Source organism: Ovis canadensis, chromosome 1 (assembly GCF_042477335.2).
Source record: "Ovis canadensis isolate MfBH-ARS-UI-01 breed Bighorn chromosome 1, ARS-UI_OviCan_v2, whole genome shotgun sequence".
NCBI classification, from domain to species: domain Eukaryota; kingdom Metazoa; phylum Chordata; class Mammalia; order Artiodactyla; family Bovidae; genus Ovis; species Ovis canadensis.
In genome coordinates, this window is record NC_091245.1 from 28295260 (window position 1) to 28322726 (window position 27467).

General features: G+C 56.8%; 2 protein-coding genes across 5 annotated transcripts in view; one reads left to right on the forward strand and one right to left on the reverse strand.

The window, feature by feature from the left end:
• Positions 1-372: 372 nt before the first annotated feature.
• Positions 373-25869, forward strand: PODN (podocan). 4 transcript variants are annotated; one of them, XM_069559467.1, is made up of 12 exons: positions 373-812; positions 1224-1314; positions 7978-8288; positions 9693-9786; positions 11313-11377; positions 12936-13045; positions 14158-14314; positions 14608-14723; positions 15263-15920; positions 19221-19369; positions 20442-20649; positions 23122-25869. In XM_069559467.1, the coding sequence occupies exons 3-11, from the start codon at positions 7983-7985 to the stop codon at positions 20620-20622; spliced, it is 1836 nt and encodes a 611-aa protein (XP_069415568.1). In that variant the 5' UTR covers positions 373-812; positions 1224-1314; positions 7978-7982; the 3' UTR covers positions 20623-20649; positions 23122-25869. The 4 variants fall into 4 exon arrangements, with proteins under 4 accessions (XP_069415568.1, XP_069415809.1, XP_069415644.1 ...); XM_069559543.1 differs by having other exon boundaries at positions 489-812; positions 25271-25869; XM_069559708.1 differs by lacking the exon at positions 1224-1314 and having other exon boundaries at positions 396-812.
• SLC1A7 (solute carrier family 1 member 7) overlaps positions 25862-27467 on the reverse strand; it is a 51637-nt gene continuing 50031 nt past the window's right edge. The window contains exon 11 of the mRNA XM_069559822.1: positions 25862-27059. Within this exon, the coding sequence (XP_069415923.1) occupies positions 26841-27059 (219 nt within the window). The 3' untranslated portion in view covers positions 25862-26840. The remainder of the gene's footprint in view (positions 27060-27467) is intronic.

Sequence of the window (27467 nt, forward strand, 5' to 3'; positions counted from 1 at the left end):
TACTCCTTGACTTGGAAACGTCTTCAGCTCCTGGGAGCACTACGGTACCACGAGGGCTCATGGCTCACCCCCTTAGTCTCTCTGCGACTGGGATTCCTATGCACCCTACTCTCAGCCCAATTTATCGTCCTTCAAGGCTCACCAGGCTGTGGGCGCAGGGCCAAGGCGTAGGGGTGGAGGGTTGGTGGGGGGGACTTTTCCGGGAAGGGGCACAGCAGTGTCTTGGCTCGCTGCCCAGTTAGCCACGGCCCAAGACCCCAAGGTAGGAGAGTGAACGGAAAGGTACTCTTGCTTGGAGCGGTTGCAAAATCCTCTCCCAGGAGGGAGGTAGAACTCAGACGCACTTGGTGGAAGGGGCCCGCTCTCCCGCCCGCCCTTCAGGTGCTGGGGCCTGGAGGGGGTCCGGTTCCACTTGAGAAAGCTGGGAACTAGGAAGCGTCGCAGGCTAGGCACCCCGCCTTCGCAGTCTCCTAGAGAGGGGTGGGGGCGTGGTACGGCGGCCCCGTCAGGGCGGAGAAGGGTGAGGGGTCTCTTCCTCCGGGGGAAGTGGGGCTCAGCCCGGTCCAACGCCGGGAGGGGCAGGCCCTCCCCTGCCCGCGCCTGCCGGGACCCTACGCCTGTGTCCGGAGGAGGCCGGCGTCCAGCAGATGCACGCGGGGGGGTGGGGGCGGGGGAGAGGCGGGGAGGAGAGAACCCACAACAAAACTTGCGTCGGTCGCCGAGCGCACGGCTCGACTTGAATGGAAGGAGCCCACGCCCGCGGAGCGCAGCCGAGACTCGGGAGAGCGCGGTCGGCCGGCGGGGCGCAGCAGGTACAGGGCGCAGGCGGCCGGGTGGGCCGAGGGCCGGGACCTGGCTGGGCAGCGGACTCGGACTTCCCGCGCTGGTATGACGGCCCCAGCAGCTGGCCCGGAGGGGCCGCGCATCTGGCCCCCTCAGTCAGAGCCCTACCCGGAGGGCGCAGCCGAAGAGATCTGCCTCAGGGGGCGCGACCCTCCGCGATCCCGACCCGGCAGGGGCCTGTTCTCATCTCCGGCGGGAGGCTGGTCCCAGCCCCGGCCCCTCCCGCTGCGCACATCTGGAAAGAATCTGCGGGCGGATGGGAGGGGGGAGTGGAAGGGCGCGGGCAGGCGACAGGGAACGGAGGGGGCAGGTGGAACCGGGGAGGGTAGAGGAGCCCTGTACCTGCAGCCCGGTCGCTGAGTATGCCCGTGTCTATCCAGGTCAGATCATCCCAGGTAGCCCACTCTTCGACCCCTTTACAGACTGAGGCCTGAAGCGGGGCAGAGATCTGCTCCCAGGACGCGCGGACAGGTGAGGCGGAGCCGCGCGTCCCTGTCCCAAGCCGCCCTGGGCTTCGCTCCTCAGCCCCGCTCCGCGCAGTCGCTCTGAGCCAGAGCTCTCAGCTGGGGCCCTGGTGTCTGTCTGTCTATCCGGCTGCCTCCCCGCTGGGACAGCGGGACTGAGAAGAGGGTTGGGGGATGACGGCGGAGTGCAGGGTCCGGGGCGAGGCCGGCGCGCCCCAGCGAAGGCGCTCAAAGCTCCCAGGCTGCAGGTCCTTAAACCTCCAGGCTGGCCTGGGCAGGGGATGCGATCCGGCATTAGAATACCTGATGCGCCGTCAGGTGGAAGAGGGGGCGGCGGCGAGCTGCTGGTGGCCTCCGGGGCTGGGGCTGAGGCTGGGGGTGGGCGGTAGCTGCAGCCTGAAGTTCAGGAGAGGAGCAGACGCAAGCGTGCTTGCCGCAGTGATCGTCCGGATCCGAGTCCGGGATGCCCAGAAGGATGCTCACCCTGCACCTTGCAGAGCATCTTGGAAAGATGGAGGGCCACACAAACTGGAGCGTCTACCCTTGGACTTCAAGCTGGTCCAGAAGGCCCCACTGGGAGCCCCTGGAAGGTCATGTCCCCTTTTAGGGTCCAGGGCCAGCCTATTCAAGTTAAGAAATGTCATATTCACATGAATGCTGTCATGAAATCTTGAGGGAGCATCTTTGTCCCTTCTATCTGAATCTTGGGACAGGGGTGACTTAATGGTTGCACCTTTAGGCCTGGTAAAGTCCTGCATAAGAGCTCTGACCATGATCTGCTTAGAACCCTTGATAGCTCCCTGTCAGCAACCCCTTAGCAGAGTGCCTGATGCCCTTGGAAACTTGACTTTCCCTTCCCTGTTTACCCTTCCTTAAACACACCTCCCTCTTTACCCTCCCCACATTGTGCCTTTGCTCATGGCTTGCCTTCTGCCTTGAGTGTCTTTTCCTCCCCTTTGTCCACCAGGAGAATCTTTGCTCAGTCTTCAGGACCAGCCCAAGGCTCTGAGCAGGAATCAGAAGACACAAAATCTAATCCTGGCCTTGCCTTTAAAATACTAATGAGTAAACTGAGGGAATCAGACCAGATAATAATATTGTAGATCTTTCCAAGTCTGCCTTTCACAAATACATTCCTTCATTCAGCAAACATTTCCTGAGCACCTGCTCCTTGCCTAGGGAGTCAGGGAAAGCTCAGCTGAGCCCTGAAGGGTGCTGCGGGAACATCACGGAACTCGCTAACCCAAGCAGGAGCGGCTTCCCAAGGCAAAAGAATTAGAGTAGCTGCTTGCTGGGAATGGGCAACTGTGGGAGCCTGCTTTAGTTTTCTCCTCTGCAAAGAAGGAAGACTAATTCTTAGTCTTGGGATTTCTGTTGTAGTCAGTAAGATACAGCTTTGGGGGCCCATCACAGGGCAGATGCTCAGCAAATCTTTACTGAATTTGAGTGGAGGAGGGAGGTGGTGCTGGGGGCTGAGGATTGACCTCATTATTTGGATCTCCCTTCACTCTCCTTCTTCTAGTCCTGCCTTAACCCCTCATTTAAGCAGTTCTGGGCCTTAAGGTTTGGTTCCCGGGGGGTAGGGGTGGGTGGGTGACAGTGGGTTCCAGCTATTTCCGCAGTAACAGTAACCCCAAGTATGTTGCACTTGCTGGGTTCCAGCATCAGCTGGCCACGTCTTTTCATTGACTCCGTATGAGGAGCTCTTATCTCATTGCCTAGACTAGTAAACAGAGGCTCAGAGCACTGAAGTGACTCATCCAGGTTCACACAGCAATTCAAATTGGAACAACTCCCACAGACTGAACTGTCCCTCTCGCCCAACAGTGTGAGCTCTGCTCATGAGGACTGCTCACTCTGGGGACTTCCAAAGCCTCGAAAAACTGTTCTTCCACACACAGGTCCAACATGGCTCAGCACAAAGAAGGGACTTGGGGGCTTATCTTGCTCCACATTCTTCGAGAAACAAAACAAAAAAATTGAGACTCAGATGGGTCGATGATGTCACCAAAGTCACAAGCAAATGAGGTGATGGAACTGGAGCTACCCAGGATCCCAAGGCCCTCAGGGTGGCTGGCCAAGCTGGAAGAAGGGGGACATGGAACTGGGGCCACCACTCTCCAAGCCCTGTCTGTTCCTCCTCCCACTCCCTTGAAACCGCCTCTTCCTCTCCATCCTGCAGCTCAGCAGCTCCCTCCGCCGAGACCAGTCTTACTATCCCTTGCATGCCTCACTGCACAGCCTCTAGGAGCTCCCCACTGGTCCCTCCATAAGCCTGCCTATGCCACACTCCAGTTCTTCAACAACCTCTTATCTCTGCAAAGATAAGGCTTTCGACTTTTTGTTGGCTTGGACCATGGCCACTGCTCCGTCCTCCAACCCCCACAGATACTCTAGTGAGCTTTGCAGAGGTCACGTGAGTGCTCTTGCCCCAGGGCCTTTGCACACACTGATCCCCTTGCTTGTATCACCCATTTCCTTTTGTCTGATAGTCATCCTTCGTGGCTAGATAAAGCATTGCTTTTTCTTGGAGTCTTCTTGGCTTTGGATATACTTAGGCCTCCTCTGGGCCCCTGTGGACTCTAGGTTCCCTCTATCACACCTCTGATGACAGTGGTATTATAATACTCAATTTACACAAAATGTCTAGACCAGCACTGACCAACAGAAATATGAGAACCATCAATGTAAGCCATGTGAGTGACATAAAATTTTCTAGAAGTCATGTTAAAAAGAGTAAAATGAAGCAGGTAAAGCATTTTTTAAAAAATTAATTTATTTTTAACTGGAGGATAATTGCTTTACAGTACTGTATTAGTTTCTGCCATATAGCAACATAGTTATAAATATGCCATAGTTATAACATAAATCAGCTATAGTTATAAATACGTGCCCTCCTTGAACCTCCCTCCCACCTTCCACCGTGTCCCACCCCTCTAGGTAGTCACAGAGCACTGGGTTTGAGCTCCCTGTGTCATATAGCAACTTCCCACCCAGCTACCTATTTTACATATGATAGTGTATATGTTTCAGTGCTACTCTCTCTATTCATCCCATCCTCTCCTTCCCCCACAGTGTCCACAAGTTTGTTCTCTATGTCTGCACCTCCACTCAACTCACTTCAGTTCAGTTGCTCAGTCGTGTCCGACTCTTTGCGACCCCATGAACCGCAGTGTGTCAGGCCTCCCAACTCCCGAAGCACACCCAAACCCATGTCCATTGAGTCAGTGATGCCATCCAATCCTGTCATCCTCTGTCGTCCCCTTCTCCTCCCGCCCTCAATCTTTCCCAGCATCAGGGTCTTTTCCAATGAGTCAGCTCTTTGCATCAGGTGGCCAAAGTATTGGAGTTTCAGCTTCAACATCAGTCCTTCCAATGAACACCCAGGACTGATCTCCTTTAGGATGGACTGGTTGGATCTCCTTGCAGTCCAAGGTACTCTCCACTACTATCCTGCAAATAGGTTCATCAGTACCATCTTTCTAGCTTCCATATATATATGCATTAATATATGATAGAAACAGGCAAATTTTTAATAATTTAGCTCAAAATATGCACATATTGTCATATAATACTATAAAAAATAAATGAGATATTTTACATTTTTTGTACTATTTGAAATCTATATATACTACATTTTATACTTATAGCACCTCTCAATTTAGTGTAGCCACATTTCAAGTGCTGATAGCCACATGCAGCCACCATATTGAGCAGTAGCTATGTGAGGATTTTAAGGGCAGCAGCCATACCTGAGTCACTTGTTTGGGTCTTCAGTGCCCAGCTGTGCTTGGCCCAGGGAAAGGCTCCATGGTTTTGTGGTTAAGACCCAGGCTGGGAACTTGGCCTTGCCACTTAACAGTTGTGTTGTATTGGCCAACCCCGTTGGGCCTCAGGGGCTTATCTATAGTGTAGTGGTGATAACATTTTCAATCTGGTTTATATGTTAATATAAATTAAATATTTGTATAGATACAGTGTACATATCCTTACAGATGCAAAACTGAAGGTGAAGGAGGAGAACTAGCTGGTCTAGTGAGTGTATAAGATTTGTGGGGAGGATCCTTCTTCTTGGCCTCCTGCCTTGATTGAATCTGGGGCCTGGGCCTGTGCCCATACGTCACCTCCCAGAGTTTGCATCTGCACTGGGGTCCAACAGGCGGGCGGGCAGGCTAGGGAGATGCAGGTGGCTCCAGGGGCTGGAAGCTGTTGAGATAGCTGGAGGGTTATAACGTGCCCTGGGAATGACGGTCAGTAGGCTGGCCAAGGATTTATTGCCCATTTGGACAGGGCACGAGGCAGAGGGGTGTGGTAGGGCAGGCAGGGCCAGGCTGTAGCATGCATCCATCACTGCTGCTGATGGAACCTGGGCCCCCTGGTGTGCTTGGGCCCCCTGGTTCTCTGCTGCCTCAGGGGCCTGAGTCTGCCAAAGCCTTGTGGACGTACCTATGGGGTCAAGCTAGTCTGGCTGCCGGCCCTCTTCTCCCTCCTCACAGCTTTCTTTCTGGGGCCTTATGCCCCTTTTACAGGGCTCACATAGGCTGGTGGGCAGTGGTTATTTTACTGGGGTCTGCTGCCTCTTGGAGACTAAGTGCAGGGACCTTATCTACTTTACCTGTATCCCCCAGGCCTAGCACAGGGCTAGATGGGGCCTCACCTTCGAGAGCTGGCTGAGCCAACGAGTGAGGCAAAGCAGTATCTGAAATACCGCAGCAGCCATGGGGCAGCAGAATTCGCTGAAGAATGGAATGTGCAAATCTTCAGTGAGGAGGTGGGCCTAGCACTGGACCAGAAAGGCACAGTCAGGAGCTATGCACTGGAAGGGGAAGAAGCAGGGAGGTTCTGAAGCCGACAGTGTTGTGGTTGGGACATCAATGGTGCCCATGGATTGGATATTAGTGGTGGAGCTAATCAGCAGGGAGCTAACATTTACTGAGCACTTACTGTGTGCAGTACATGCATCCCACTGACTCTCACAGTCTCCCCAACAGGAGAGCTCTATGCCACCCAGTTGGACGGGGAGGAATGTGAGATTTAGAGGGTGGCAAAGTTTGCCCAGAGTCACAGGACTGATGAGGAGCAGAGCTCACAGCCCCGTCTCTCTGGCTCAGAGTATGCCTGCTTAACCAGACATCAGTATCATCATCAAGCTCCCCGATTGCTCAACCCTCCCAGACCCAGCATCTCATCAGAGCTTTCTAACCACTGGGCTGTGATCCCTGGGCTCATGGTGGGAAGAGATGCTCAGGCTGCAGAGTGGGTGCACCCAGGCTTGGACACCTGTCATGTACCTGCATTGGTAAGCATCACAATAGTGAGAGCAGCCTCATCATCCAGTGGGTGCCAGGGGCTTTGCATCTGCTCTCTTGTTGACTCCCTCCAAGAGTTCTGAGGTTAGATCTGTTATCTGCCTTGTAAGGTGAGGAAACAGGCTCAGCAAGGTCAGTGCCACCAAGCAGCAAAAGGGACCTAACCCCAGAGTCTGTGTACCAGAGCTACTGCTTGTCCCAACTTACCACACCCCAGAGATGTTTGCTAAGTGAGTCTCTTAAAGGGAACTCCAGGGACCAGCCCAGAGCTAAGCCATGCCCATGGCTGCCTTGATGATGGAACCCCAGCATCTTCCTCAATGGCCCAAGGCCATCCCTCTACCTGCTCCTTGTTGCCTGAAGGGACCATGCTGGGGAGAGGTCTCTTGCAGGTGGCAGTTGATCACATGAGCACTGCAGGTGCTGGTGAGGGCAGCTGAGGGTGCAAACACCAGAGATAGGACTTGAGGGTTTTTCAGGCAGTAGCAGCTCCATTCACTAATGACTACTCTGTGCACAGCATGCAGGGACAGAGAATGGCTCACAGCCCTGTGTGGAAGAAACACAAAACATCACATTTTCAACTCATGCCAAGCCCTGGGGGAACAGTGATACAGAGGCCTGCGGCATCTCATATGCCAGGGGACCTAACACTGGCGTTAGTTCTTGGAGAAACTGCTGATTGCACAAGAGGCAAGGGGGAGGTTCTGGGCAGAAGGAACAGCGCATGCAAAGGCCTGGAGGGAGGAACACGAAACAGACAATAAGCAGGGCAGGTGAGTGTGGGAGCTGGAGGAGAGGCAGGGCCATGTCCTGAAGATCCTGGAATGGCAATCTGAGGTGCTAGGACACCTCAGACCTGTGGTGGCCCAGACCTGTTGCTGGCCCACCGTGACCTGTGTCTGCTCAACCAAGGACAGGCGCCTCCCAGCACTGCCTGTGCCAGGATAGCGAGAGCTCAGCCAAGTCCAAGCCAAGCCCTGCAAGTCCGAGCTCTTCCCAGGCCTCAGCTTTCCTTCCTGTGAAAGGAGGGTACGGATCTCTTGAGGCCAGGCCCAGAGAGGGTTCTGGGAGGTTTTGCAGATCTGCTTAAGGACAGGGATTCTGCTCACCTGCCCCCAACTCCCAAACCTGCATCCCCCTCCCCAGCCGCCAGAGGGCAGCGCTGATAAGGGGGTGCGGAGGGGAGGGCGGCAGCCAGCAGAGCTGGTGTGTGCAGAGGACAGGGTCCCGAGGGGCTCTGCCCTGTGGCGTGGAAGGCCCCAGCATGACTTCCATGGGCCTTAGTCCCTTGGCTGCGCTACCTGATAGGTTAAGTCAGCCCCGGCCTCTGGGTGAGTCTGAACTGACCCCTCCTGCAGGTACCATGGCCCAGGGCTGGGCGCTGCTGCTCCTGCTGCTGTTGCCGCGGCAGCTGGGAGTGGTGCTCGCCGTGAGGGCCCCAGGGTTTGGCGGAAGCAGCGCCCGCAGCCTGAGCCCCGAAGAGAATGAATTCTCGGAGGAGGAGCCGGTGCTAGTCCTGAGCCCTGAGGAGCCGGGGCGCGGCCCAGCCACCATTGGCTGCCCTCGAGACTGCGCCTGCTCCCAGGAGGGGGTCGTGGACTGCGGCGGCATCGACCTGCGCGAGTTCCCGGGGGACCTGCCTGAGCACACCAACCACCTGTCCTTGCAGGTGAGGTTGGGACGCTGTGCCAATGGTCAGGGTCACAGGGGGCTGCCCCGCACATGGTGGCTCCCATCCTGGAACCACCCCACCCCCACCACAGTCCTTGCCCATGGCCTCCCACCCTCCAGACGCAGGGCGCTAGGGCAGGTCAGACAAAAGGATGCCTCCACCAGGGGCATCCCGGCTCTGACATCCCGGGCACAGAGCACTGTGATGTTATGACCTGCTTTGTCTCGTGGGAGGAGTCTGGGCTGAGGCTGTCTGTAGAGTCCGGACCTGTCTGAGCTCCAACACAGACCTGCCCTCAGCTGACCCTCTGGGAAGACAGGGTACCTCAGACACCGTTACGGACCAGGAAGGTGAACACACAGCAGACCCCCGAGGAGGACCCTGGGGGCTCGGGGGGTCCAGTGCTGTCCCCAGCTGAGGCCCAGTCTAGATTTTAGAACTGCCCGAAGTGGGACGCAGTGTTCCAGACGAGAACCCTGGAGGCATTGATGCGAACTCTGGAGGCATTGATGCAACCGTAATCACCTTCATGTAGCCCTGAGGGACAGGGAGGGGCTGCCGCACCTATTTCCAAAGGAGACCAGGCCCAGAGAAGGACAGTGACCGGCCCATGGTCACACAGCCCCCATGGGTCTGCACTGGTGGTGGTGGGAGCCCAAGACCAAGGGACCCTGAGGGAAGGAGACACGCTGAGGACAGGTCTCTGTAGGTTCATCCACCAAGAAGCTCCTGTGAACCAGCGCTATGCTTCTGGTCCTGTGTGGGCTGCTGGGCAAGTAGGGTGGTCTCAAACATATATTGCCTGTGAGGTGCTCACTGTCTACCTGGGAGACAGAGACCTATACAGGTAGAAAGAGCAGACAGAGGTTGAAGGACTGGTGCTGTGAGGCCAGAGCAGCTCCTTGTCCAGCCCCCAGTCCAACCCAGGAAGGCTTCTGGAGGAGGTGCTACCTGACCCAGGTTTTAAAGCATCCCAAGGGGAAGTCGGGTCCCCTGGGCCAGGAACCAAAGGTGGGTTTCTGGCTTGGGGAAGGGGGGAATGGGCTGGGGACACGTGTCACTAAGTGGGAACAGTTCTGGAGGGAAGACAGCATTCTAAGTTTGAACTGCCTGTGGATATCTGTGTGTGTGTGTGTGTGTGTGTATGTGTATGCCTGCACTCTTAGAAGGGGGGCCACACCTCTGCTGTGGTTACTGCTGTGCCTGCAACACCCGCACCTGGGCCTGGCTCAGAGCCAGTCCCCAGGGTCTGTCCACCATGGGGCAGAATCCCAGCGGAGGGGCCCAACAGAGGAACTGGCTCCTGGGAACGGACTGAGGTAGGTGCAGGCTTCTAATGGGGCAGGAGCCCTGGGCACCCCCTTGTGTTGCCTCCTCACCGTCCCCATGTCTCCCCCCTAGAACAACCAGCTGGAGAAGATCTATCCCAGGGAGCTCTCCCGACTGCATCGGCTGGAGACGCTGAACCTCCAGAACAACCGCCTGACTTCCCGAGGTGAGGGATCGCCCAGGGCTGGGGGCTGGGACCCCAGACAGGAACCTAGGTGCCTAGGGGAAAGGCCCGCCCTGCAGACCCCAGCATGTGGGAAAGAGCAGGCCTGGGATGGTCTGCCCTCCAGATTCACGGCACGTGCTCCCTGTGGTTGCCTCACAGCCACCGCTGGGTGTTTCTGAAACCGGGGAGTCTGATCAAAGGAGAGGCTTCAGAGCAGCTCAGACTCCAGTGTCTGAGGAATCACAGAAGGCCTTTAGAATCAAAGCGTGTAGAATCCTGAAATTTTAAAAGTTTTTTTTTTTTCTGATGATGAAAATAGTTTTTAATTATAGTAGAAATTTTGGAAATACAGAAATTAGAATACAAAAAACCCCACTCATTATCCTGCCACTGCCATCTGAAAAGTGAAAGTGAAGGTCGCTCAGTCGTGTCTGACTCTGCAACTCCATGGACTGTACAGTCCATGGAATTCTCCAGACCAGAATACTGGAGTGGGTAGCTTTTCCCTTCTCCAGGGGATTTTCTCTTCCCAGGGATCGAACCCAGGTCTCCTGCATTTCAGGTGGATTCTTTATCAGCTGAGCCACGTGAAGTTCATCACTATTGACATTTTGGTATATTTCTTTCCATTAAGAAAAGCATAATTTATACACCATGAAGTTTATCCAACTTAAAGGTATAATCTGATGAGTTTTTATAAGTTTATATGTTGTACAGCCATCACCACAATCCAATCCAGTCCTTTTTCTTTGTGTTTTTAATTCATAGCTGTACTTATAGTATCGATACTAACTGTTATAATTGCTTTGTTTCACTAAGCAGTTAGTTCAGCAGTATTTCTCATGTTGCTGAAAACTCTCCACAGCCATCATTTGACACAGGGTATTCCACAGAGGGATGCTGCGCAGTTTATGTAACTGTTCCCTCTTGTTAGATACTTGGGTGAGTCCCAGCATCTGAGGGTCTGGGAGCTCAGAACCAAGTGTCAGAGGCCGACCTCAGGACTGGAGAAGGGCCAGCCTGGCTGGGCTCCCAGTGACAGCTGGCTTCTGACAGCACATCTGCCAGATGCGGCAGGAGAGGGCCAGGTGCAGGGCGGGGGTGAGAGGGGGCTCAGAAGACATCGCCCTGCCCTACCCTGCCTGGGGCTGCGTGTGAGGATTCTCTCTGACCCTCTGGAGCTGTCCCCAGGGGCACACTCCTTCTTGGCAGGGCCTCTGCCCTGTGGCCTGATCTTTTGGTGCCCATTCCCACCCAGGCTGCCCTGAGAAGGTGAAGGATCAGCCATCTATCAGCGGACACTTGCCATCTGCTCTTCTGAGCCTGAGCCTCTGAGAGCAGGGTTAGGGGTGGGGTGGCACTGAGCAGGCCTGTTGGGACTGGCTGGGTAGGGTCAGAGCCGCATGTGCCCCAAGCAGTGCCTCCCTGTCCTGGCAGGCGGGGTGGGTGTGGGGTGGTCAGTGCTCACGTGCTCCCCTGTAGCGTCTCCTTCATCCAGGGCTCTGACCGATGCCTGTCCTTTGAAGGGCTCCCGGAGGAGGCATTTGAGCATCTGACCAACCTCAATTACCTGTACCTGGCCAATAACAAGGTGAGGGGCCCGCAGCAGGGCAGCGTGTCTGGGGCTGAGCTCAGAGAACTTTCACCAGGGCCTCTTTTGGGCCAGCTGCTGGGTTCCTACTGGTGCTCAGACACAGTCCAGACCCTGCATTTTAACACAGGGCTTCAGAGTGGTCAGATGATGACTGAGGCCAAGGCCTACATCAGTGTAGTGGGGTGAGAGCTCATCCCCATGGGGAGGGGGCATTGGAGGGCTTCCTGGAGGGACAGCATTTGAAGGGCCATGAAGGGTAATGGGATTGCAACCAGAGGCCTCAAGGGGGAGGGCACTGCAGTAAAAGGGACAGCAGGAGTGAAGGTGAAAGGCTCTCAGCCTCGCAATATTCGGCCTGTCCCAGGGCTCTGTCCTGGCCCTTCTCTCTACACTCCTAAGGTGACTATCTCCTCCTTGGTCTACAACACCCATCTACATCAAGGCCATGTCCAGAGGCAGTCTCCAGGCTTTTCCCTACTCCCATGTGAGACTCAAAGATCCACCTGCCTCCTCAGCATCTTCCCTGGATGTTTGATGGAAGTAGAACTACCCGCTCCCCATCCCTGGAAGGGGCATCTCCAACCACCTGCAATGCCAGTGGTCATGAATCCAGGAGTGCTTGGCTCACCCACGTCTGCTCTCTCTACAGCTCCCCAGCCCCTGCCCTGCCCACCAGCACAGGACAACCCGCCTTCTCATCTGTGGCCCTTCTCCTCGGAGCAGCCAGAGGGGTTTTTCAAAATCTTGCCCCACTCTAGCTCTATACTGTCCCCTCCCCACTTAAAACCCTCCCAACGGCTTCCCTCTCTGCCCAGGAAGAAACCCACACGTCTCCTTGAGGCCTGCTGACCTGTGTCCCTGGCCCTCCTGGCTTCCTTAACTCATCTCCCCACTGGCTCCCACCCCCAGAACCTGGCAGATCCCCCCAACATGGGCCTCTACTCACTGCCCTTGCTGTGTGGGTGGTCTCCCCCCCAGATGGCATTTCGAGTGCCGTCATCTCTTCTCCAAGCACCCCACAAAGTCATTCATTGTCTTCAGTCTGTTTGAATTCCCAGCACAGCAGTGATCACTCTCGAAGCTTTTATTCCTTGTGTATCATCTTCTCCACTAGGATGTAAGCTTCTGGTGTGGGTGGTGTGGGCAGGGATCTGTGTCTTGTTCCCTAGGACGTGTCCAGGGCCTGGAACTCTGCCTGCATATTGCGGATTTCAGGGAGTACTGTCGAATAAATGAAGGGTGGATACCATGGACTGGGGCTGGAGAAACATGGGTGCTCACTGTGCCTGCACAGAGGGCCAGTGTCAGGGGGCAGTGAGGGGCGAGGCCAGGAGAATGGGCAGGGCAGGGGACAAGATGGAGAGATTTAAACGTCAAGCTCAGGACTATGGGGAGCCATAGAGGTTCTGGTTTTGTTATTGGGAACTTTAGAAAGATGGCTCTAGGCGCAGAGAGGAAACAAACTGAAGGGGCTCAGATGAGCAGCAGGCAGTGTGACTCCCTGCTGGCCTCTCACCCTCCACTGGTCTTTCTACCCCAACTCTTCCCTTTCCAGCTGACCTTGGCACCCCGCTTCCTGCCAAATGCCCTGATCAGTGTGGACTTCGCTGCCAACTATCTCACTAAGATCTACGGGCTCACCTTTGGTCAGAAGCCAAACTTGAGGTCAGAGGTCAGAGGGGGACCCTGGGCTTAGGTTGGGGAAAGGGGGGAAGCTGAGGCAGAGGCTGCAGGCCCTGAGTGGGGTACAGGCAACCCAGAGAAGAGGGATGGGCAGTGCATGATGCCCCATGCTCAGGGCTGAGGTGACAGACACCCAGGGCTGCAGGGGCACAAGGTCTGGAGGGCTGACCCCTAAAGGCGTAGAAGGGGTCAGTCCAGAGGTGAGGACAGAGGGTGGGGTCTGGGGAACTGTGGGAGCTGGTGAGGGTATTTCCCTCCTTGCCTAGCCCCTGGGGAGGGAAGCCTCTTCCAATAGGCAGAGCTGCCCTTGCTGAGAGCTGCTCTGGGTGAGGCCCCATAGCACAGGCATGTGAGCGGGGGTGGGGGGTGGGGTGCTGGGGAGGAGAAAGTGCTGACAGCCTCAGGTGCCACTCTGTCCCTGAATCTGACGCCTCGATTCTCTTCATTCCCTGGAGAAGCCAGTGCTACTGTGTATCGCTCTGTCCCACAGATGAGGAGACTGAGGCCCAAGAGAGGCCATACAGCAAGAAGGAACTGCGTTGCCTGTGGACTTCTCTTATTCGTTGTCTTCTCTCCTTGTAGTATGTTAGCTCCATGAGGGCAGGGACTTGTTGGTTCTGTCCACTGCTGTATCTTTAGGATCTGGAACAGTCCTGGCACATAGGGACACTTACTGTATACTTGCTGAATGAATGAGGGGTCACCTCCTCTGAACCCAGATCCTGTGCTGGGCACTGGGAACAAAGAGGTGACAGGGACAGGCTCCATTCTCGAGAGGTCCCACAGAACTCAGAGCCAGCTGTGTGGACAGGCAGGGACTCCAGGGCTGCAACACTTGGGGAACAAGTGAGAACCCTGAAGGTTATGGAGAAGCAGGGACTGGGGATCAGGAAGTCTTGTTTCTTCCACTAACTTGTAGGGTGGTTCCTTCGTCCCCTCAGCTGTGTAGGGGGAACTGGATTTGGTGGCGTCTGAGGTTGTTGAGATGGGAAGAGGGTGCCCTGGGCCACAGGCCCAACCTGAGCAAGGTCTGGAGGCTCACCAGGTGAGCTGGCGTGGGGGTGGTTGAGGGAGAACCTGAGCCTCGCCCCCAGGTCCGTGTATCTGCACAACAACAAGCTGGCGGACGCCGGGCTGCCGGACAGCATGTTCAATGGCTCCAGCAATGTTGAGATCCTCATCCTGTCCAGCAACTTCCTGCGCCATGTGCCCAAGCACTTGCCACCCGCCCTCTACAAACTGCACCTCAAGGTGGGAGGGAGAGGGCAGGGAGGAGCGCTGCCCGAGCAGGGGGAGAGCCCAGGCACAGTCACGGGCACAGTCGTGAGGCTGCGGGGCCTCGGCACGAGCTGGGGGGCACAGAATCCACTGCAGAGACGCAGACAGAGACCCAGACACCTGGCTGTCAGCCCCACACTGAGTCCTTTAGGCCTGGGCCCTCTCCCCATGGCTCCCCCAGACCCCTCTCCATATCTCATCTCAAGGCTGTGTCCTTGCCCCTTGGCCATCCCTCATGCCCCCTTTCCCACCCTCCCATCTCTCAGAACAACAAGCTGGAGAAGATCCCACCAGGTGCCTTCAGCGAGCTGAGCAACCTGCGTGAGCTGTACCTGCAGAACAACCACCTGACTGATGAGGGCCTGGACAATGAGACCTTCTGGTGAGCCCCTTCCTGGCCTCTTTGTGAGCTCTGCGCTCAGGAGGCCCCTCCCAGGGCTCACCTGGCCGGGTCCTTTTCCACCTGCCCCTGGCCAGTTTTCTCGGAGAAGGAACTTTAAGGCTTGTGCCTTTGCTGACACTTCTGTCCCGAAGAATAGCGCTATGTAAGTCCTGCCCAAATTCTAGTAAGGCAAGGAAGTGTTTGCAGAGGCTGGCTTCTTGGTGCAAAGTAGAAACTCAAGCATTCTTGTTGAAGGCAGATCTATTTTCAAGCCCAGGGTAGCCTAAGAGGACAAAAGGCTTTAAACAGTCAGTCTTCAAACAAATCCTGTGTCAGAAACCATGCTAGATCCTTTCACACCAGTGTATCACTGAGTCAAGCTACTGAGAGGCTGGGAGAGGACTGAGTTCCCCAGTCAGCTAGTGGCAGAGCTGGGATGAGTTAGAGGGAAGTCCCCTGCCACCTCCCTTGGGAGTAATGTTGGAAACAAGTGCCACCTGGGCTCCTGCCCACCGACCTCATCGCCCGCTTCCCTCCAGGAAGCTCTCCAGCCTGGAGTACCTGGATCTGTCCAGCAACAACCTGTCGCGGGTCCCGGCGGGGCTGCCGCGCAGCCTGGTGCTGCTGCACCTGGAGAAGAACGCCATCCGGAGCGTGGACGCAGACGTGCTGACCCCCATCCGCAGTCTCGAGTACCTGCTGCTGCACAGCAACCAGCTGCGCGCGCAGGGCATCCACCCGCGGGCCTTCCAGGGCCTCAAGCGGCTGCACACGGTGCACCTGTACAACAACGCGCTGGAGCGCGTGCCCAGTGGCCTGCCCCGCCGCGTGCGCACCCTCATGATCCTGCACAACCAGATCACCGGCATCGGCCGCGACGACTTTGCCACCACCTACTACCTGGAGGAGCTCAACCTCAGCTACAACCGCATCACCAGTCCACAGGTGCACCGCGACGCCTTCCGAAAGCTGCGTCTGCTGCGCTCGCTGGACCTTTCCGGCAACCGGCTGCACACCCTACCGCCTGGGCTGCCACGCAACGTGCACGTGCTGAAGATCAAGCGCAATGAGCTGGTCGCCCTGGCGCGTGGGGCGCTGGCCGGCATGGCCCAGCTGCGAGAGCTCTACCTCACCGGCAACCGGCTGCGCAACCGGGCCCTGGGACCCCGAGCCTGGACTGACCTCTCCGGTCTGCAGGTAAGCGGCCAGGGCCGTGCCCATTCAGGGTACTACTGGTCGGGCTCCCCTGAGCCCACCTAGCTACTGGGCCCGGGTGAGCAGGTAGCAGGCAGGCAGGGCCTCTAGAGAAGGGCCGGCTGGGCAGCCTGGGCATTAGGGTATGGAGCCTGGGCCATGCCAAGGGTCTAGGCTCATGGTATAGCAGTGCAGGGCAGAGTTCAGCTGGCAGGCAAGGCAGAGCTTTCCACCTGCAGGGACAGGCTTGAGGAACCCTGTAGGGACAAGGGGAGGTCATGGCTGCAGGTGGGGGGGCATTGTCCAGGAGGACTGAAGGACAAGGACAGTTCAGGTGGTGTGAGAAAGCAGAGCTCACCCACCTGTGGGCATAGGATAGGTACCTGGAGAAGGCTGGGCTTGGGGGAGGGGAGGCTGGCAGGTACCTGAGGTGGGCTAACCTCACCAGGCTGCCGAGTCTAGAGGGGTAAACTTGGGGCTTCTGGGACTGGCCAGTGGCTGTGGCTCCTGTAGCCACACCCGAGATAGGAGGGCTGTGTAGCCATGTGAACTAAGCCTCCTTGGTTACAAGTGAAGCCTCCTGACGCAGTGAAGGGCTGAAAGGGAACTTCATTAAGGAACCTGGGAGGCTCAGCTCCCCTCTCCCCAGGCCCCCCTCTCCCAAATATCCTCAGCCTTTTCACAAGGCTCTGCTCAAATATCCCCTCATTGGGAGGTCTTCCTTCACTGCCTGCCACCTTCCTCTGCTTTGTTTTTCTTTACAACCTCTTCCCTCCGACAGTAGGTCATCTGTTTACTTGTTTGTTTTCCGTTCTTCCTGTTAGAACAAGGTGCAGGCGTTTGTCTGTTGTGTTCACTGCTGGACCAGGGCCCTGGCTGTGGGAGGCACACAGTACATGCTTGTCAGGGGAGCTGTCAGGGTGGGGATGTCTGAGCAGAGTGCAGGGGAGAGGCCCTGAGAGTGGGAGGCAGGGAGGTGGGGCTGAGCCCCGAGGGTGAGTGGTGGGAGGTGGCTGGTCCTCCAGGAGCAGCCAGGGTCTCCCCCACCCAGAGAGCCCGGCTGCGTGTCAGACACCAGGGTCCAGCCACCTGTGCCAGCCTCTCTTGTGCCACTTCTTAAGGGGCCCCAGCCCCATCGCCCTCTCCTCCACACCTGCTCCTCCTGCTGCACTGGCTAACTTGCTGAAGGGGGTGACACCCACCTGGGTGTCCACAGGAAATGTGGACGCTGCCCTGCCACCCCCTTTTCCATACCATCTGACCCCCACTGCCCATTGTTACTGAACCTGCCCTCTCTATCATGACACCTCCCCATCTCTCCACTTCTCTCCATCCTACTGGTCATATCAGAAGGTCAAGTCACCCCCATTTCTTCCTGGACCTCAGCTTCCTAGGAGCATTTCACTCCTATATTCCACATGCAATCAGCAGGTATCTTGAAAAAATAAAAAAACAAACATGCTCACTGTATACCCACCCAGAACCCTTCTGTGGCTCCCCTTTAGAACCCAGACCAGAATCCTGGCTGTGACCTTCAGTGCCTGGTCTGCCTCTGCTCCCAGCTGAGCTTCTTGGTTTCCCAGGTGCCCTGGACCTTGTTTATACTGTCCCCTCAGCTGGAAGGCCAGTGACACCTACTCACTCATTCATTCTACAAGCTGATACCGAACCCTCCCCACATGCAGACCCAGTTCTAGAACTGAGGACCTAGAGGGGAATAAGACAGATCCAGAGTCACCGCCCTCCTGCTGCTGCTGCTGCTGCTAAGTTGCTTCAGTCGTGTCCGACTCTGTGAGACCCCATTGACGGCAGCCTACCAGGCTCCCCTGTCCCTGGGATTCTCCAGGCAAGAACACTGGAGTGGGTTGCCATTGCCTTCTCCAATGCATGAAAGTGAAAAGTGAAAGTGGAGTCGCTCAGTTGTGTCCGACTCTTCACGACCCCATGGACTGCAGCCTACCAGGCTCCTCCGCCCATGGGATTTTCCAGGCAAGAGTACTGGAGTGGGGTGCCATTGCCTTCTCCGCACTGCCCTCCTAGAGCTTATCATATACCTAGGACTCAACTCAGTTGTCACCTCCTCCAGAAAGCCACCAACGATGGGCAGGTTAAATGGCTGTCTGGGTGAGTCCAGTCAGGAGTGGGGTATTTGGTGAAGACCTTCCTCGGCCTGTGGGATCTTTGTTCAAGCAGCTGCTCTCACTGGTCCAGAGCGCCCACCTGTGTTGGCTGCTCCCCCGACCCTGACTGGGCTGGGTCGGGCCCCTCCCTGGCCCCCTTATTTCAGCCCCATTCTGCTGCTGTCATTGCCAGAGTGTTGTGACCATCGCCCCTGCCAGCCTGGCTTCCCAGCACAGAGGAAGTGTCTCGGGGATTCCATGTCCGGGCACTGAGGAGGTCTAGAATGAAAGAGGAAGTCCTGGATCCGTGTGGAAGGAACCCAGTGGGGAGCAGGGAGCCCTGCTGATGGAGAAGGTGACAGGGAGGCTCCCTAGGGTGCCTGAATCGTGTGCTTCCCTGCATCTGGAATCTGGATTTATGGCCCCCCGTTCCCTGGCCCTGAGCCCCAGCCTGTCAGTGTAAGGAGGGAGCTTGAGATGATGGAAGCCCACCCATGGCTACACAGGTGTGTATCAGGGCAAGGGTGCTGACAGCCCCAGGTGCAGGCAGTGAGCCAGGCCCCGGGCACGTCCAGCTCTCCTTCCCGCGGCAGCTGTGCTCTGCTCCCTGGGAAAACCACCCCATTTCCCTGGCCACGTGCTTCCTGGACACTAGGCCTGTGGTGGGTCTGACACTGACCAGCCTGGGGCCTGGTTGCCATGCCAGGGTCACTGTGGCCCTTGAATCCTGGCCCTCGGCCCCTGTCCACATGGCCCTGAGATCTACAAAGGAGCAGCCCCGCCCCTATCCTCATCTGACAAAGTTGGGTTGCGATTTAAAGACTGGAGGACACCTAGTCCCTGCCCTTCTGGGGTCTTTAGTCTGAGGAAGGTGACAGGTGTGTTAAGGAGGACGGCCTTTAGCACCAGGCACTGTGGCTGTGCATTCGTGTGGCCGGATGGAAGGAGCAGCGTAGGCTAGACGCCAATTAGAACAAGGACTCGGAGTCACAAGCCCCGGCTTCCAGCCTCTGCGGGCCCTATGGCCTGCTATGGATCTCTGAACCTCTCTGAGCCTCTGTTTTCCCGTCTGGAAATGGGGATAGTTATAGAGCCCGCCTCACGGGGTTATGAGATTTAGAATGCTCCGGGTCAGTGGGAGCTTGCTTGTCAAGTGCTGTATCTGCCCTGCTCACCCCTGCAGCTGCTCGACATTGCCGGGAATCAGCTCACGGAGATCCCCAGGGGGCTCCCAGAGTCGCTGGAGTACCTGTACCTGCAGAATAACAAGATTAGTGCCGTGCCTGCCAATGCCTTTGACGCCACACCCAACCTCAAAGGGATTTTTCTCAGGTAGGAGGCCCTGCCCCTCAAGGGGCTGCCCAGCTCCAGCAGAGGGGTCAGGGCCCATGGGAACCACTCACAGGTAGAGGTCAGTGCTTGAAGCAGTGCTTCCATTGAGCAGAGCCCTGGTTACAGCACAGAGCCCCAGTGAGCTCCTGTTCCCTTAACTCTCAAGGGTGGAGACAGTCCTGGCCAGGCCTGGTGAGGTCCACTGGTTTGTGAAAGGGCTTTGGAAACTTTAAAAAGCAGAACTTGTGGGCATTCTTGATGTTCCTATGGCAGGAAGGGACCACAGAGAGCATCTTCCCAATTTACAGCTGGGAAAGCTGAGGCCCAGAAAGCACGGGTGACTGCTGTGTCCACAGCCAGATAGGCTGGGCCTGGGCCTCAGACCCAGGACAGCAGATGTTCAGGTCATCACTGGGTTCTGGGGGTTTAGGATGATTCAGAGGACCTGGCTCCCCAAGGAGAGCGGAACCAGAGTGGTTCTTCCCACCATCTCCCTCCAAGTCAGACAGATCAGAGAACGGCAACAGGTGCCCTCCAGGGGCTTTGTGGCCTAGAAGACTCGGGCGGGGTGACATCAGGGTGCAGTGTGACCTATGCCTCGGCTCCTGCAGGAGACTAAGGTACAGAGAATTGAGGGGGCCTGAGATCAGAGTCCAGCCTTCCCCTTCCCAAACATGTGTCCCCAACCCACTGCGGCCCTGGCCTTTCCTGTGCCCCTCTACACCCAGCACGAAGGTGACTTCAGGCTGGCCACAGAGCATCCTCAGACCTCCAGGTTAATGCCAATGGGCAGGCAGGGAAGACTTGTCTGTGTCTGCCACCCTCAGATCATAGTAAGAGCATATACGGTGGAGGCCTTCTCTCCTCTGTACAGGGTCACCCTTCCCCGCTGCACTAGCCACACAGAATACCTTGAACTCCCTGTGATGGCCTGGACTCCTAAGCCCCCTTCTTTTGTGCTTGCTGCATGTCTTCCTGGAGGGCCTGTCCCTTCCACTCCACTTCTGGGCTGGGTCACTGTAGGGACACTGTTCAGCTAATGGCACAGACCTCACGTGGGTGCCCTACACAGGTTTAACAAGCTGGCCGTGGGCTCCGTGGTGGAGAGTGCCTTCCGGAAGCTGAAGCACCTGCAGGTCTTGGACATAGAGGGCAACTTTGAGTTTGGTGACGTTTCCAAGGACCGGGGCCGGTTGGAGAAGGAAGAGGAGGAGGAGGACGATGACGACGAGGAGGAAGAGGAAAGGCGATAGTGACTGGGAGAACAGGATCTGACGTAGGTGGGTGGTCTGTGTGGGGCGCCCTAGCCTGCTTCACCACATTCCTGCCCCTGACCCCAGTCTAGGGTCTTTCTGCCCATTCTCCACCCTCTGTACCCTGCTTCGTTGTTCATTTTGCAAATCTGTTAGAGCTCTCAGTGTGCTCAGGCCCTGGGTGTGAGGTTGGGGATGACAGCATGCCAGGGGAGGCTGGCCCGTGCCAGGGCCTCCATCCACAGCAATGCATCCCTGATGGGACACACCCAGGAACTGGGAGGGAGGAAGCAGGGAATGGATATGGGGGCCCACAAGCAGGCTACTGCTGCAACCCAAGCCAGAGATGCTGGAGGTGGGCAGTGAGGATGCAGACAAGCAGATGGGCCTGAAAGGAGGTCTGGAGGTGTAGACTTGAGGGGCCCAGCTAGTCCTGCTGGACATGGAGTGAGGGAGAAGACAAGATCCCAGTTCTAGCCTGGAATTTCAGGTGGATAATAGTACTAGGAGGGGCAGGTCTGGTGAGGAGAACGGTGAGTTTGGAGGGCACTGGGGAGCTGCCCAGGGTAGACTGGCTATTTGGATCTGGGGCTCCAGAGTGAGGTCTGGCTGGAGAGGGAGGTCCAGGAATCATAGGCCTTGAAACAGTCCCTGAGGCCTCGAGAGGCTGGGGGAGCTCTCCAGGGAGAGAGGAGGGAAGGGGATTGCCAGCTGGAGGGGAGCGGCGGGAGGAAGGGGACAGAGCACCAGGGGAGGGAGGCAGAGCTGCAGACAGCCCAGGACAGAGGGCCATCACACGCGCACACAGTGCACCCACGTGCACACACTCACACTCACTCACACTCACCGAAGCATGAACACACATGCACAAAGCAGACACTCAAACACACACCGCACGTATGCACACACAGACACACTCGCACGTACTTTACTGTGTGTTCACAGATGCAGGACAAGCACACCATTGCATATGCTCGTGTGCATGCCTGTGAGCACATACACGCATGCTGCCCCAGGCACATACGCCCTTGTGTGCACATGTGCACACACACACACACACATGCATGCCTGTTATGCATCCATGCACAGGAAGTGGAAGGAATCAGCTGTGTGAGCACAACAAAGAGACTGATGGAGCTGAGCATGGCCATGAACCCACTGGACTTATCTACAGGGAGATCACCGTGACCTTGTGGGGAGCAGTTTCAGGGGCAAAGAGGGTGGAGAAAGTGGCTGGAAAGGAGAGGGTTCAGGGATTATAGACAAGTCTGTTGAGAAGTTTGATTATGAAGAGATGAGTGAGGCTGGTGGTGGGAAGGATGCATGAAGCTCAGGCAGAATTCTGTTCACGCTGGGCCCTTTTTAAGCAACAGAACTGGTTTGAATGCCGATGGGGAGGGGCCCATGTTGAGGGAGGAGTTAAAGGCATAAGAGAGGAGAGCTGGGTGTAGCCACACCTGTGCAAGCAGGAGGAAGGACTGGCTTGGGCAAGAGGGTCAGTTCTCCAGAGGCTACAGTCACATGCAGGTCAGCGGCTTCGTGGCTGGATGTGAGGTCACACCTGCCCGATGCCTTCTGGTTTCTCTGTGCAACAAATACTCAGCAGACCAGGTTGGGTGTGGAGACAATGGCCAGTTGGACTCATCCATGGCTGAGGTTTTGGCCAGGAGTGTGAGACAGGAAGGCAAGGAACAAGGAAACAGGGTGCTGACAAGAGAGAGGCTCCCTTGCAGATGCTGGGGCTCAGGCTGGAAAGGGAAGGGGTGAAGGGGGGGGGGGGTTGGTCTCCTGGGGGAAGAGGTTGGAGGGTGAGCATGGTGGTGGGGAGTAGCCAGGAGAGGAGGTGTGGTCAGGAGAGATATCAGAGTAAGCTGAGCTGGGGATCCAGGGGCCACTGGTCACTATTAGGATGTTGAATTGAAGTAGGGTCTGAGACAGAGAGGGGTCTGAGTGGGGTTGAGGATCCTGCCGAGGCCATAGGGAGGAGGGAACAGGGGTCTAGCTGATGGCAGAGAGAGGTGTGAGTGTGCTGGGCTTGCTACCTGATTATAGAGGGCGACCCCAGAGGCAGTGCTTGGGAGTCACCTTTCTTGACTCCTGGGCCCAGGGGCGTGAAGATGGAGCCCCTTATCTCCATGCATTGTCCTCGGACAGAGCCAGGGGTCAGTGACTGGGGTCACTAGCCATTCAGTGTGGGTGCTGGGGCCCTCGGGAAGGCACTGTGGGTCCCAGGGTAGAGAGAATCTGCCCCTCTGGAGGACATTGGCCACAGTCAGCAGCCCCAAGAGAGGCCAAGGGGTCCAGAAGTTTCCAGTCCATACCAGGCCCCCAGGAGCACCTCCCAGGGGGTGCCCCCTGCACTGGCTCTGTACTCCCAGGGCAACTTCCCCTCGGGCCTGCAGTTGCTTGACCCTGCCAGAGTCTAATCCCTTTGGCCCCAGCTGGGCTTGGTGGGCAGGTCTGCCTTGGCCTCCCCTGACTCGCCCGCGTGTTCTGCAGGACGACGGACCGCTGGAGCCTTTCTACAGCACATGCCTGAGCCCTGCGCGCCCCCACTCTGCCTTGCTCACAGACACTCCCAGCGCAGCGCCCACCAGGCCCCACTCCACACATAGGCTGGACACAGTCTCCCCTCCCCACCCCTTCCTGCAGTCCATCCACAGCCAGACACCCACACACAGCCAGCTGCACAGCGTCCTCCAAACATCCCCCTGTCGGCCCCACACTCAATGCTGCCCTCAGTCCCTGGGTCCTACAGACGAGGCAAAGGGTCTGACCAGCCCCAGCACTCATGGGTACCTGCTCCCTGCCCCGTGAACACATGTACACACACACACACACACACACATCACATACAAATAGCTCTTCTCGGCCTCTGCCACCAACAGCTCTTGCCCCAGCCAGAAATGGCCAGCTCGCCGTCTGTCTGTCTGCCCCCTCCATCTGTCCCTTGGAGAAGACAGAGTTATCTCCATGCTGTCTGCGGCCAGGTGCCTGCACCCTCTGGAACTCACAGACTGGGTTTTCTTCCTTTCTCTCCATTTGGGGAAAAGAACCTTCAGGACTGCTGCCTTGGTCATGCTCCCCAAGGCTGGGGCAGTCTTTCCCCACCAGGCCCTGGCCGGCCCAGACACAGCTTTGCTGGATGAGCCCCACTGAGGCCAGAGGGAAGGTCTGAGGCTGCTGAGGTCTTGGACTTGAGCTTGGCGGAGGTGGTGGGGCTAGGTGGAGCAAGAGCGAAGGGCCCAGCTGCACCGATGAGAGAACTTTTTTATTCTTTGGGCCTGAGGGGAGTTCTGGGTGCCTTTTTTTTTTTAAATTCTTTTTTAAGGAAAAACAATGATAAAAACTTCAAAGCTGATTTTTCTTGTTACAGAAAAACTAATATAAAAGCATTACCCCTGTCTGGCAGCCTGTGGCCGTGTCTGTGTGTGCTTCCTGCCAGGTGCTGGGCTCAGGCCTGGCCGCCGGGCAGGACCCAAGCACTTCAGCACCTTCTGACCAGCAGGAGTCAGTGCAGAGTTCAGTTCTGGGGGACCACAGAGTCATCCCATAGAAAGAAGTCCAGGGACGCAAGGTTTAGGTGAAGGTGAGGTGGCCTGGAGGCACGTGCAGCCCCTCAACTTGGTGGGGGTCAACAGGTTGGGCCGGGACCACCACACAAAGCCTGTGAGCCCACTCTGTGCTCCCGAGGGGCTGAGCATCCAGGCAGAGGACCTGCAGGCTTTGGGCTGCTCTGAGTTCCTGGGCACTGAGGGGCATGACTGATGGGGTCTGTCCCATAGCAGATGCTGGGATGCAAAAGGGGCTGGAGGCAGGCTTGGGAGCTGGAGCAGAACCCTCCTCAGGGCCTTGGTCCCTGCAGGCTTGCCCAGAGGTGGCAGACTAGCCCAGTGTGTCACCATCACCACCAGGGCCAGAGCTGGGCCAGAAGAAGGCAGCCCCCAGCTCAGAGCAAAGAAGAACATCTGCCAGGCAGAGCTGCCCCGCAGTGGATCACATGCCCCGGAAGTGGTGGCCCCCCGCCACTAGAGGTGTGTAAGCATGTTGCTGTCGAGCCCAGTAGAGAGCAGCTTCCTGACCTGTATGGAGCAGACACCATTGCTCAAAGAGATGAGCTACAGGAAGGGGGCCAGGCACACCATGCGAAGAGTTAGCTGGACATTTGATCTGTCATAGGTGATTAGGCCTTAAGAAAAGAAGGATGCTCCCAAGGTGGATTCTACAGCCTCTAGCCTTATAGTGAGAAGAGGAGCCTAGGGCCCTTCCTGGACTCTTCAGACTATGACCCTGGGAGGAAGATGGAGGTAGTTCAGGAGTGGGGCCTGGGAGGCAGGTGGCTGTTTTGTTCAGCTGACTCTTGCCGACCCCATGGACGGCAACACGCCAAGCTTCCCCATCCTTCACTGCCTCCTGGAGTTTGCTCAAACTCATGTCTATTGAGTCAGTGATGCCGTCCTACCATCTCATTCTCTGTTGCCCCCTTCTCCTCCTGCCTTCAGTCTTTCCCAGCATCAGGGTCTTTTCCAGTGAGTTGGCTCTTCGCACCAGGTGGCCAAAGTATTTGGAGCTTCAGCTTCAGCATCAGTCTTTCTACTGAATATTTAAGACTTGATTACCCTCCTGATTCTCTCATCCCCTCCCCCAGCTTCATGGGCTCCATGGTGCAAAACCCTGGGGCTGTATCTTCTCCCCAAAGTGCATCCAGAGCAGGCTGTGTGGCCAGGGTCTTCTGTGTCCCCTGTGAGCCTCCTGGAGACACTGTGAGGCTGAAGAGAGCAAGAGAAGGAGAGTCTGAAAACTTCTTGGGCACATCCCCTGCTTAAAGCAAAGCATTCACAGATGGGAGCCAGGCTGGCTGAAGAAATGTGTTTCTTTTGTGAGGACTGACCTCAGGGTCCTGCCTGTAGAACCCAGGCTATGAGCAGAGTGGTCTGTCCACACCGTGGTTCCCAGACAGGCCCCTGGGCAGCCCAGCGTGTGCTCTGCTTCCTGCATGTAACAGCTCGAGCAGGCCTGTCCTCGCTCTGGCCACCAAGACAGGCTCGTCCGCACTCTGGCTGCCCAGGCAGGCCCGTCCACACACTGACAGCCCAGACAGACCTGTCTACACTCCAGCTATGCAGACAAGGCTGTTTACATTCCAGCTTCCTGGACAGCCCCGTCTGTACTCGGACTGCCCAGACAAGCAAGTCTGTGCTTTGCCTATATTAACCCAATAAAGAAATGCTGGTTTGGGTATGGTCACTAAGCCTACAAGATTTGAAAAACAAAATACCTTTATTTAGTTATCATTGAACTTGCAAACACAGAAAGGAATAGAAAATCTAACTCCTCTTTATCACATGGGCTTTGGGGCGGGGGGTGGGGAGAGTGCTGACCCCAGGGCCATCTGGGCAGCTTGACTGAAACATCCCAGGTGAGTCTGCGTCCCCAGTCCTGGCTGGCTCACCTGTCCAATGGGAGACTAGCCCGGGGGTTTCTAAGGGCCCTGCAGCTCTGGTGAAGACATCTTCATCTCCACATCAGATGAGCTTTATGAGACAGAACTGCTAGGTCAGGAGACGGGACGGGCTGTGGCACGTGGAAGGCTGTGGGTCTCGGCTTTAGGCTGGGCCCATCCTTGGGGAGAGCTGTTGGTCTGAGGCCACGTGTTATGAGGCTGGGTAGGGGCGGACCTGGGCTGGGACACAGCTGGGGCAGAACCAGGACATTGCTATGTCTTTGTAAATTGAAAGCAGTGGCGGCTCTGGGGTTCCTGGAGGGGGCAGAGCTTCCCTCTCGGCATCTGACCCTGCAGCCATCCCTGTCCTCTGGCAGGGAGTGGCCAGGGCTTGAAAAACTTGAACTAGAGTCCTAGTCCTGATATCACTTGTTCTGAGACTTGGGGCAAGTGTTTTCAGCTTTCGGAGCCTCAACTTTGTGATCCAGAAAGTGGGGACCATAGCCCTGCCTGCCACCCGCACAGGCCAACCCAGTGGAAATGTCACAGTCGGGGCTCAGGCTACACCTGCCTGTAACTCTCCAGCTGGGATCCCCACGTGCAGTCTTCCCCCTTTCTAACAGTCCACTTTCCGTCGGGCGGAGCCCATTCTGGACCCTCAGGGGTGGGGAGATAGAGTGAGCCTGGCCCTTGTGCTCAGGAAAGTAGTGAGTTGAGATCCTGCCCTTGGCCCCTAACCCTGGAGGCCTTCCCCAGGCCCTGTAGCTCCTCAGGTTCAGACGTTGGTCTCAAGCTCGCTGATCTCAATGGTGCAGTGGTCCAGACTGGTGGTAGCTGGTTCCTCATCCTGTTCCACCTGGACGGGGACGTGGTGGGGACAGGAGGGTCCCAGGGTCAGCTCTGCGGCCTCAGCCACACTCTTCACACAGCCATTCTGCTGAGTTGCCACAATCTCCTGGAGGCTCACAGGCTTGGTCTCACAGGGCAGCACTTTCTGGGGAGAGGAAACAGGTCTTGGCAGCAGCAGGAGGGACTGAGGTTAGACAGTAGGAAGGACTGGACAGGCAAAGGGCTGGGGACAGTCTGATTGGTTTTCCTACAGACATGCTGTGAGACCTTGCTAGGTCATAGGGCCTCTCTGGGTTCCAGTTCCAAGTTGTCCTGCCTCCTGGGACTGTCTTGGAAGAGGGGGCACCTGCCCCCCGGGATCCAGTGTGGGGGTGGGCAGCTCCCCTGCTGGAGCCTCAGCGTCCTCCCCACGGAGTGGGACAGCCGCTCCAAGTGGTTATTGAAGGAGCCCCGAGGACCATGAAGGTCCCAGCAGACATGTGAACGCTGGCCTTGTTGTCAACAGGACACTAGGGTATGGCTCCCTGAGGATGCTGACTGGGTTCAACAATCA

What these genes read in the sequence shown, in the direction of transcription:
- PODN (XM_069559467.1), top strand. Translation starts at nt 7,983, where the DNA reads ATGGCCCAGGGCTGGGCGCTGCTGCTCCTGCTGCTGTTGCCGCGGCAG. An exon ending in CCAACCACCTGTCCTTGCAG is followed by an intron (nt 8,289 to 9,692) that starts GTGAGGTTGGGA and finishes TCTCCCCCCTAG; the next exon opens with AACAACCAGCTGGAGAAGAT. An exon ending in CTCAAAGGGATTTTTCTCAG is followed by an intron (nt 19,370 to 20,441) that starts GTAGGAGGCCCT and finishes TGCCCTACACAG; the next exon opens with GTTTAACAAGCTGGCCGTGG.